Source organism: Mytilus galloprovincialis, chromosome 2, assembly GCF_965363235.1.
Source record: "Mytilus galloprovincialis chromosome 2, xbMytGall1.hap1.1, whole genome shotgun sequence".
Lineage (NCBI taxonomy): Eukaryota > Metazoa > Mollusca > Bivalvia > Mytilida > Mytilidae > Mytilus > Mytilus galloprovincialis.
The window spans coordinates 41,463,312-41,475,423 of NC_134839.1; the positions used below are offsets into that span (position 1 = coordinate 41,463,312).

Consider the following 12,112-nt stretch of genomic DNA (forward strand, 5'->3'; position numbering starts at 1 on the left):
TTGAAGGCACAATTAACAAAGCAAACGGTAGTTTCAAATACTTTTAAATAGATCTTTATATGTACCCTTGTGTTAATCCCATGCTAAACATAACAAAAATCTTTGTACAAAGGTTATCTCGTCTTCATTCTCTGACATATTCTAGTCTGCCCTTTCATAAAATAGTGAATTTTTTTTTAGTGTTCTATCGAACTTTCGAAAAAAAATACCTGATAACCGTTCAGACAAAAAAATTATGTTGAAAAAATCTTACAGATACAGCAAGTGATTCTTAATAGCTATAAGATACATTTTTCTTTTAAAATACAACTTTTAAATCTTACGAGAAACTATTCCAAGCTTAAAACTTTCACTGTAACCTCGCTCTAACTTATCCCCCCCCCCCCAAAAAAAAACCCCGATCTTGCAAAATGATCGTAATCCCGAAATCGTAAACATATTTTCTTATCTTAAAAGGGGGCAAGAAGGGTTCCATTAACAGGCCAATAAATAAGATTACAGTTAATTTAAAAAAAAACAAAAAATAGGGCTATTTTTTCTCTCATAATAACAGTAAACAGATTCACAACAATGTCAATTTCAAGAAAGCAGACAACAGTTAATTAGTCAATAACAGTATCAATGATCTTGAATATATGCCACTTTTAACTAAAATATAAAGGCACAGAACCAGGACATAGGAGCACAGAACCAGGACCGTTTTTCTTATCACCAGCACAGCGTCAGGACAATTCCATTTAAGGAACTTGCACGACTTTTGCAATATAATATTGTTGTAATATACTTTGCATGGTACTTATGACGAATCAGAGAAAAATGAAGCAACAAAACAGTCGTTTTATTGCCGTCCTGATACAATGTAAACAAACCCACCAGCACAGAATCAGGACCCACCAGCACCTGACAGGACCAAATCACCAGCACAGAACGTTCTCTCGCAGGACAACCATACCCACCGTGATACTGAATCAATACACGTATAGAAAATCATATGTCACCATCCTTGTTTTTTAGATAAATGGCTACAAAGTTGATCGATACGCCTAGAATTTGACCGAAAACGTGTGACGTTATACAAAATATAACGTTATTCCTACTCAGAGATATGGAAAACAAAATATGTGTCGGGATCTGAATGGTATTTATTTTTTTTCATTTCCCCTGTTGGGGTTCGTATATTTCCTAGTAATGCAATATAAAATTCTATTGATATAATTTTATTTCGTCCTGCAAATTGAAATTTCATTCACATGAATTAACATTAATCTCGTCTGATATTCACATCAAACGAGCATATACTTAAATCTTGCGTGAACTGGTTGATTCCACATGAATCTTAGGTTAATAGTTCATGCATAAATCCCCTGAATTTTGTACATGTTAAATTCACGTATTATTTAAATTTAGCCGTATAAACCATATATATCATCTCCATGCCTTATATATCATGTACTGTAGTACGCCGCTAGATTAAAACTGACGAGGAAAGGTAACACACAGCCACCGAAAGCTTTATTATTGTGAAGCCCAGGTGGTCGTGTGGTCTAGCGGGACGGCTACAGTGCAGGCGATTTGGTGTCACGATATTTCAGTAGCATGGGTTCGAATCCCGGCGAGAGAAGAACAAAAAATTTGCGAAAACAAATTTACAGATACCACCGTCGAACGGACACGGGTTAAACAATATGATGATACGTGCTCTATAAGGAATTTGGTGACAATACATATTTTTGAATATGCAGTTCATATAATGGAAGGATAATTTGGAGATCTAAAATGTAGTAGCAATGTAAGGAAACTAACATTTACGTCATTTCGTCTTCGGTGGAAAGTTGATTTATTGACAATTTTACGACATCTCCTTATTTCATTATGGTTTGAATTTTCTCTAGAGGAACGAAAAGACTTAAACACATATATACTAAGAGACTGAAATGTTACTGTGATAATTATACTACACATAAAGTTATCAAACTGACTTTCCAATTTAGGTGACCAACGTTTACCAAAACTACAAATTAGAGGTAAAACGTTACTCGTCCAATTAGCATTAGTCCCGATTTTCTTGATGTCTTGGGTTTGATGTCGTTAGTTGTCCAGATGTTGTTACTTATAAATTGCATATCCCATATCTCCATTTTAATTATTCTATATCAGCCAACTAATGTAAAAGTAACAAATATTTTGTTTTGTTTTCTTTGTATTTGTTCTTTTACAAATAAAGTCTCATGATACCCCTCTTCCATAATGGGCAAGCGGTAACGTAGTTATTTTGTTTTGCGTAACTGTTCATGTTGGGTCCTCTTCGCGGTCTGCGTTAAAACTATGTCGATTTCTTTGACAAAATTAGAGGCAACGATTTAAATTTTACCAACTAAAGTTTTACTATGAAGTGACGGGTGTAAATTGTAGGATTGATTGATTGATAGATTGTTGGTTGCTTAACGTCCAGTGGCAAATATATCATGCATGTTCAAACAATAAATGGAATAGGTAGTTGTTGTAATAGAAGTATCTAAAGCTCGTACAAATACATTTTATATTTTCTGACAATGTTCATATATCTATAATACTAAAATTACGAGGTCCAATTTGTCAGCCGTCATCACGTAAAAACGATGAATCAAAGAGTTCAACTTTATACATAGCTAATATAGGACAGTGGTGTAGATTAAAAATTACACCACTCCAGACCCTTTTGTTTTCCACATAATTAATATTGCCAATAATTAACAAGTTCCGGGTCGAATCCGATACCGATACCAATAGTTTATTCACCTGTTACCTATTACCTTATCTGTACGTTCCGCATCTGACAGGCACACCACCAAACGGTGTATTTAGGATTTTGCTATATACACTATAATACTAAAATTACGAGGTCCAATTTGTCAGCCGTCATCACGTAAAAACGATGAATCAAAGAATTCAACTTTATACATAGCTAATATAGGACAGTGGTGTAGATTAAAAATTACACCACTCCAGACCCTTTTGTTTTCCACATAATTAATATTGCCAATATTTAACAAGTTCCGGGTCGAATCCTATACCGATACCAATAGTATATTCACCTGTTACCTATTACCTTATCTGTACGTTCCGCATCTGACAGGCACACCACCAAACGGTGTATTTAGGATTTTGCTATATACACGAGTCATAATCACAGGGTTGACACTACTAAATTCATTCATTGTCAAAATATTCCCTATTGTAGTATTTTAATCAGTAAGACTTTCTAAGATAACAATACGAATGACCTGTTGTTTTCCAAATAATTAATATTACCTACCAATCATTCAAAATGTCCAGTTCGACGGGTTCAAACAGAAAGACTTGAAAACAGAGAAAACTGTGTATCTTATAATCGGCATGACTTTATGAGATGACAATACCAATACTAAAATAAGGCTTAATTCAGTCACGGACCCGCGATATCACGGGTGTGTTCTAGTATAGTATATTTATCCACACAAAGAAATACAAACACTTCTTTTTTACAGGTATATACTTGTATACTTGTTCTAAAATCTCCTTTCAAGACTGTGAAACTCCTCGGGCTTTTTCCGACGCCTAGTATGTGAGCAATATGCCCTTCAGGGCCCCCAAAAGGCAACAATTATTTATTTCAAAAATAAACCATGAATAAAAATAAAGTGATAAAATTCAGTCTGTTATGCACTAGAACATATAAGGTAAATAAATCGTGCAGATTTTTAAACATCAAAGAAACAGAATATCTAAAAAGTATAGTAGGTAAACAATGAGCAGAAGAATTGCCGGAAAAGGATAAAGCAATCTAACTATGTCAAAGCATTACGTATTGCATCAACGCTGTCGGCACTCTGCATCTAGGAAAAGTTACCGTTAAAAATGTCACACAGTTACCAAAAATAAAAGGATTTTTATCATTTTAATAATAACATTTTGATTGCAGAACCTGCTGCATTGACTGGTATACATGTGTGAACGTTATTCGATAACGTCAGGACCGATAACTCGTGGCGTAACGTCATTCGGTATCGTGTTACCTTAATTAAACACTTAAAGCATTGCTAGGGATTTTGTAGAAGGCCTAGCCCTAGGATAATTATATGATTAAATTAATATACATGTATTATATAAGCATGGTGCATTAAAGAAAAAAATCTCAAAAACTGAATAGTGACTATTGTCCTGCTACTTTTTGTCTAAGTTATCTTACATTCTTATTTCTTTATCTACAGTTTTCTATTACGATTTTTTTCACTTCTCAACATTGAAAAACTTCGGTCGAAAACAGATAGTTGGTATTTTGGCGAACCTTGTATATTTGGCAAATTACATTAACTTGAATCAATCGTTTCAATATTTTTTTTTAAATAAGCACTGATATTAGAAAGTATTGAAGAAAAAGGGAGAACTAACATTGAACAGTAATAGAAACTGGACGGTATACAAAAATACCACGAAATGAAAAAAATGTAAAATACGTAATATCTTAGACAATGAATTCCATTTTTTCTTTAACTGTAAAATTAATAAAAAAAAATAAAAGAGAAATCTTTCTAAAATATTATATACAAAAATATGTAAATTTTAATACACTAAATTTTACTGATAAACTCGTGATTATACTAAATCCATCAACACCAAATGATGTAAAAGCATTTGTTTCTTTCATTCTTTCATTAGAACTGAGTAGAGTTTTCATTATGTTTGTTCTATATATTATGTATTTGCCATAACCAAAATTGGTTTAACTTTTGTTTGTTTTGCAAATAAAGAATTTTTATTTATAATAATAAAAAAATACAGTTCCTTGGTTGAACAGAAGTCCGTCGAGCACAAGGAATTCTACGTGACAATTGTAAACAAAGGCACATTGTTAAAACTTTCCTACCGACTTCTTGGTGATCTGAATGAAAAATATTGTGAAGTAGTTCTATCATATATGAAACATGATTTTATATACCATACTATCACATTATAACTATTTTATTTAGAAAATGAGATTCGAAAGATATCAAAGGGATATTCAAACTTGCTCATAAGTCGAAAACAAACTAACAATGATCAACAATGCCATGGCAAGAAATAAAGTGACCGAAAGACATATAACAGTATACAAAACACAACATAGAAAACTAAAGACTAATCTACGTGTACATAATACATGCACTTCATACCTGATCATGACGTATCCATTATCATCAAATGCTTGTTTGATATTGTCAGTAACCTTGAATGAATCTGTGTATGTATACTCTGAAAGAAATAATTTATAATGTGTATTTTTCTTGACTATGTCCAAATTCAATTCTTATTTTCAAAGATATAGGTATGAGAGAATAATTCCGTACCGTGAAAAAAAAGATTATTTTATAACTGAGATACAACTGTTAACGCAACAACTATGATATATCCCTTGAAATGTCGCCGTCTTTCAATATTTTGTTGTTTGCATGAAGTTTAAACATCACGATTATTAGTTATTCATTTGTATATTTGTATCGTTCCATTGAAGAAAAAAAAAAAGATTAGCAAAAATGCATCAGATCTTTTTGAGTTGAAAGGTTTTGATTAATTGTATGTCCATCTTCCTTAACGTATACTAACCCACTAAAATGCATATAACCAGAAGTCCAATACTAGAAATGGACTTCTGATATAGCATATAACCCTGCAGGGAAGCCATTAAAGTACATATAACATATAACCCTGCAGGGAAGCCACTAAAATACATATAACATATAACCCTGCAGGGAAACCACTAAAGTACATATAACATATAACCTTGCAGGGAAACCACTAAAGTACATATAACCCTGCAGGAAAGCCACTAAAGTACATATAACATATAACCCTGCAGGGAAACCACTAAAGAACATATAACATATAACCTTGCAGGGAAACCACTAAAGTACATATAACCCTGCAGGAAAGCCACTAAAGTACATATACCATATAACCCTACAGGGAAGCCACTAAAGTACATATAACATATAACCCTGCAGGGAAACCACTAAAGTACATATAACATATAACCTTGCAGGGAAACCACTAAAGTACATATAACATATAACCCTGCAGGGAAGCCACTAAAGAACATATAACATATAACCCTGCAGGGAAGCCACTAAAGTACATATAACATATAACCCTGCAGGGAAGCCACTAAAGTACATATAACATTTAACCCTACAGGGAAGCCACTAAAGTACATATACTAGTAACATATAACCCTGCAGGGAAACCACTAAAGTACATATAACATATAACCTTGCAGTGAAACCACTAAAGTACATATAACATATAACCCTGCAGGGAAACCACTAAAGAACATATAACATATAACCCTGCAGGGAAGCCACTAAATTACATATAACATATAACCCTGCAGGGAAGCCACTAAAGTACATATAACATATAACCCTACAGGGAAGCCACTAAAGTACATAGAACATATAATCCTGCAGGGAAGCCACTAAAATACATAAGCCCTACAGAAGTCACCATAGTTCAAATAACCATATTGGGAAGACACTTAAATGCATATAAGTTATACCACTATAGGGAAGTTACCATAGATCATTTGGTATACATCTATAGGGAAGCCACTGAGGTAAATATAATCCCACAGGGAAGGCATTCAAGTAAAGCTACCCTACACGGAAGATACTTAAATAAATACAACCCTAAAAGGAAGGCACTAAAGTATATGTTACCCTACATGGGAGGCACTAACGTAACTATAACATTCAGGGATGTAACTAATGGAAAAATTAAATGTTGATCGTCTTATCTATCATAAATGTTTTCCCATAAACAGAACAAAGTATGATTATAACTCTTATCATTATACTTCACGTTAAAATGCCATAATTTGATTGGCTGATACGAGGGTGTTAATTTACTCTATCACATGGCTGAGAGGGTGACAATGGTTTTGAATGTTACCCTCTCGTCTAGACCAATCAAAAATCGATAGTTTAATGGACAATGAATTGAATTTACGGCAACTTTTACTAGTAGAAAATTATATTGCACGCATTTTTCAAAATACCCTCTTTGCCTTTGATGTATGGTTGTCATATTTTCAATAATACCACATTTATTTATTGCTATTAGGAATTCGAAAAGATAGGAAAAGAGCTACATTTCTGTTAACAACATTTACTATATTTATTTTTTATAACAATTTCCTGCAAATACATTTACTGCCAACTTCCGAAACATGGTCGTCGGCTATCCGAACTTTCCCGAAGTCTTGTCGAGTTAATGGCTTCGGTCCTTGTCTTTAGCAAGATTATTCATTTTTAGTTTTGATTAGATAAGATCAAGATATTCATTTTGTTCCCCACCCCAAATATCAAATGATCTTCCCCAAGTCTGAGAAAATATGAGATTATTAAGGTACTTTACCATTAAAGGCTGCCTAAGATAAGAAATGTTGTAATTCTTTATTAATCCATACCTGATTCTGTCATTGTGTGTTAGTACATAGGGTCACTAGGTTTTTTTTCATAACACTTGCTTCCTCCCTGAAAAAAATGTTAATATAGAAGGGGTCCTTTTAAATAGAAATAAGATGCGATATGAGTGCCAATGAGACAACATGGCTTTATTAATGAGAGAATTATGATAAAAAGATACAGATTTCCTTTCTTTCAGAAAGTCAAAACAGTATTCAGAGTAAAACATTGCCTTTTCTTCTTTATGCTGTATCCAACTGATAAATAGACTTAGTTTTTGGCAGTCTATCTTGGTTCCCGGTACTACGTTCCATGTATTAGCTAATAGCCATACGCTATCACGAGGCAAATGTGTAACATACTGAATATTGAGATCGTGAGCCAGTCTATCGGCAGACAGTCAACCTTATAATATTACTCACTTGACAGCAGCAATCGCAAACATACCGATATCTTGTTCGGACGGTGAAAGATTAAACACTTTGATTTTTACCGTTTATTTGATTTTTATTTACCACAGCAGATACTTCTGATTAAAAGGATAAGTATGAATAACTGATTATTGCATAAAAATTAAGAGATTAAATTAATTTCACAAGAATATTTGAAAAAATGTGTTGCCTTTAACGGGCGTATTGCATTTCCGCTAATTTTTCAAAGTCCCAATGGTACGTTTCCGCAAATTTAAAGTATACGTTTCCGCAATTTGTATTTATTACTTTTCCGGAAATTTACCTGGTAAATTATAAATAATTGAATATATATTGACTTGAAAAATGTTGCTATGTCCTTATACAGAGACAGGCGAAAGCAGTTTCCAAAATTACCTAAATGTAGATTAGAAATTCACGAGACATTAAGACAAATAGATTTGAACACTAACAAAATTGAAACTTATTTTAACTTTTAATTAGTCAATGATTTTGATTCGGGAATCGTTATACTTTCATGTTTCACCAACTTGGTATGTCTATGTAATGAAATGACTGATATTTTCATAGATGGCACATTTAAATCCTGTCCGAAATTCTTCTACCAACTCAGTTTATTCGATACATGGATGTAAAAATGGTAACTACATTCGTCTTGTATTTGCGTTACTTCCACTTGAATCCGAGGAATGTTACACGAAACTGTTGGATCGGCTTATTGGTGTGTGCACTACCCGAAGAATAACTTCCCGAGGTAGTTCATAATGACTTTGAATGTGTAATGCATACTGCTGTTACGAAAACACGAATAGTGCCGAGTCTTTTCATGCCCACTTGAACGAGCACTTTTTACGCTAGCCATCCTAACATTTTTTGTTTGTTTTTATCGATGTGTTATTGAAACTGCAAACAACATCTTACATAAAGATGAGAACTCTAACTGTAAAAGCACCCGTTTGGAAATGTGAAAAGGAGAAGATGGACTTCCTTAAGTTCTTGAACAAAATACAAAACTTGTAAACGGTGAATGTACTACTGTGGGCTTTGTGCGGCGTGTTGGCTACAAATATTCTGCCAGAACTGACTTATGAACTCATATCAAGATATTTCTGATTAGTGCTGACTTTTCATAGATTTAAATGATAAAGTTTACTTGCATGTTATGATGACCTTTGACTTACTAAGTATTTTTTTTATATTATGGCTTCGCTTTCGATTAACAGGTATTCCTCAATTATTTGCGGAAAAGCAATAATTTATTTTTTCCGAAATAGTTACTTTTTTCCGGAAAAGTAAGATATTTATTTGCGGAAACGTAAACTTTTTTTTCCGGAAACGTCATCTTTTTTTCCCGGAAAAGTAATGCCAATTTGCGGAAACGTAAAACGCCGCCTTTAACATGTTTAACAATTAATATGTCAGTGTGTGTACGCTCATGATACGGGGCGCCGAACGGGACTCTTGTGGTTTTGTACTCGAAATTCAATTTTGTACGGACAAAAGTGAGTTTTGTTCAACAAAAATGAGTTCAGTTTAACAAAATTTGTAGTATACTACAAATTTAAATTTTGTCATGCAGAATTATCTTTCAGTTGACAAACGTTACTTGTCAAAAAAAAATGACTTTTGTGACACAATGACTTTTGTGACACAAAATTGAAAAAATTGAATTTTGTCTCACAAAATTGAATTTTGTCTCACAAAATTGAATCTTGTCTCACAAAATCGACTTTTGTGTTTTAATTTCCATATCAGGTAACAAAAGTCAATTGTGTATGCAAATAAGTTTATATTTGCATACCGTTTTGACAAAATTGAATTTTGTCATGAAAAAAATGAATTTTGTCATCACAAAATTGAAGTTCTCATTACAATTCTGTATCACATAGTTTTGTAAGACAAAAATGATTTTTGTTATGACACAATTGAATTTTGTCGGAACCACAAGAGTCCCATTCGGCGCCCCGTACATGAAGTCATCTCAAAGGAAAAGAAAACATTTAAAGATTATGAATAAGAGAATAGAAAACTACCTAGAAGACTGTATACATTCATAAAATGAAATTACAAAACAGCACATGAAACAAACACCATAACAAAGAGTTTTAAACGAGAGGTGAAAACTATTGGACAAATAAATGAAGTCCATACCTTATGTGTAATGTGTACAATTATGATAATGAAATACAGGTCATCACTATCTGTGTAGATAAATAAACTTATCATTATCTCTTTATCATTTATTAGTTGCATGGTTTCATCTGATGTACATGTACATTATATGTGTACGACACGTGTATACCATTATAATCACTTTATTTTGTTTTACTCGTATACATGTATATGAAATAACAAGTAACTCGCGTTCGTCATTTTATTGTTTGCTTTACTGTGGTTTGACAAAAACGAAAAAATACACTTTATAAATGTGCGTGTGAAATGCTTTTCTATATTTACCTTCAACAAGAGTTTAGGGCGTTCAATTTAAACTTTCACTGAAAAATAGAGGCAGAAATTTGTCTTACTTGGTCACTCATAGACCCATTATGATTAACTGTCGCTATAGTCCGACGTGGCTGCGTATTATACATCCTGCACAGCCAGTTGCTTAATATTGACAAGGAATTTTGGACATATTTATTTAAATAACTGTTTCAAAATTCGAATTGAGTATACAAGGTATACATAAATTCAATTCTGCTGTCCCGCAATAAAACTTTTGCAGACATGAGAATGTATAAATACGTAGGTAGGTTGCATTACAGCAGTTTTGCCATGCAAAACGCAACCAAAGGACCGCTTACGGATTTTATATTTTACAAGGTTATATATTATACTTAACTACAGATAGTGTGACACTCACCCTACTTGAGGCATCGAAATTAAAGTTTATATTCCAACCAGACGTGGATGCATTCAAACCTGTTTTGTTTTACCATACCCATTGTCTAAAGAATTAGCTGAATGCTAGGTGACAGCTTTCCTACCAAGATGTATGGTTACATCTTCTGACATCAGACTCGGACTTCTCTTGAACTGAATTTTAATGTGCGTATTGTTATGCGTTTACTTTTCTACATTGGCTAGAGGTATAGGGGGAGGGTTGAGATCTCACAAACATGTTTAACCCCGCCGCATTTTTGCGCCTGTCCCAAGTCAGAAGACTCTGGCCTTTGTTAGTCTTGTATTATTTTAATTTTAGTTTCTTGTGTACAATTTGGAAATTAGTACACACTGAACTAGTATATATTTGTTTAGGGGCCAGCTGAAGGACGCCTCCGGGTGCGGGAATTTCTCGCTACATTGAAGACCTGTTGGTGACCTTCTGCTGTTGTTTTTTTCTATGGTCGGGTTGTTGTCTCTTTGGCACATTCCCCATTTCCATTCTCAATTTTATTATATCTTGGTATGTCCTTTTGTTGTCTGAACGTTTGTGTGGTTTCAGCGAGCTTTTAAAAACATTAATTGTTAGGTTTCTTTGCTACAGTAACATGTAACAATGTTTGTTTTAAGTTTGTACCCTCTCGTGTTTCGAAAGTTATGTACCGAAAAACTGCAAGTAAGTGTCGGACACATTCAAATGGAACTCATGTGTTACAATATCGTCAGGTGATTGGTTAATTATGATATGATATGACTCTGTTCTGTAGATGATGTGACATGAGTGACAAACACATGTTTTCATTCAACTTTACAAACGCGTTTTTAATAGAACTAAGAGAAATATTATGAAAGGATAAAGTCATTCTGTTCAGTTGTTCCTGAAAAAAGAATGACGAGCATAGTTTGTTTGATAAACGGACGGGCAAGGTGATTGGTATAATTGTTACCTGAAGAAGATATCTACACCAAAGAAGATTTCATCATAATTAGGTGCTAGAGATCGTATTAAACTTACAGGGAGGTCTGACTTTTTACTCCACACTGAAGACCTCACTGTCGTTTTGCCGGGCCCGGGATGAAAGTGCTGTTCCTTTGGGTTTTCTTATCAAGTGCGTGTAAGGATTTTGTGAGTGTCACCAGTTGATAAAAATCCTTTCTGTTCCATGATTTGTAAAAAAGGATATTGTGCTATTATAATATTGTAATATATAAACTTTGTTTCACTCGTTCAAGCCAACGGAAGACCAAGTTGTTCAGTATACTAGTCACTAACATATAATATATGTCTTTTGTTGAAAATTGTGTTGCATATATCCTTTTTAGTATTTAAATATTTTTTCC

General features: G+C 33.5%; 1 protein-coding gene across 1 annotated transcript in view; it reads right to left on the reverse strand.

Annotated features, from left to right (window-relative positions):
• LOC143063610 (L-proline trans-4-hydroxylase-like) overlaps positions 1-10,098 on the reverse strand; it is a 40,328-nt gene extending 30,230 nt beyond the window's left edge. Inside the window, exons 1-3 of the mRNA XM_076235836.1 lie at positions 10,040-10,098; positions 7,460-7,526; positions 5,172-5,250 (exon numbers count right to left, since the gene is read on the reverse strand). Of these exons, the coding sequence (XP_076091951.1) occupies positions 5,172-5,250; positions 7,460-7,472 (92 nt within the window). The 5' untranslated portion in view covers positions 7,473-7,526; positions 10,040-10,098. The remainder of the gene's footprint in view (positions 1-5,171; positions 5,251-7,459; positions 7,527-10,039) is intronic.
• Between the last annotated feature and the right edge of the window lie 2,014 nt (positions 10,099-12,112).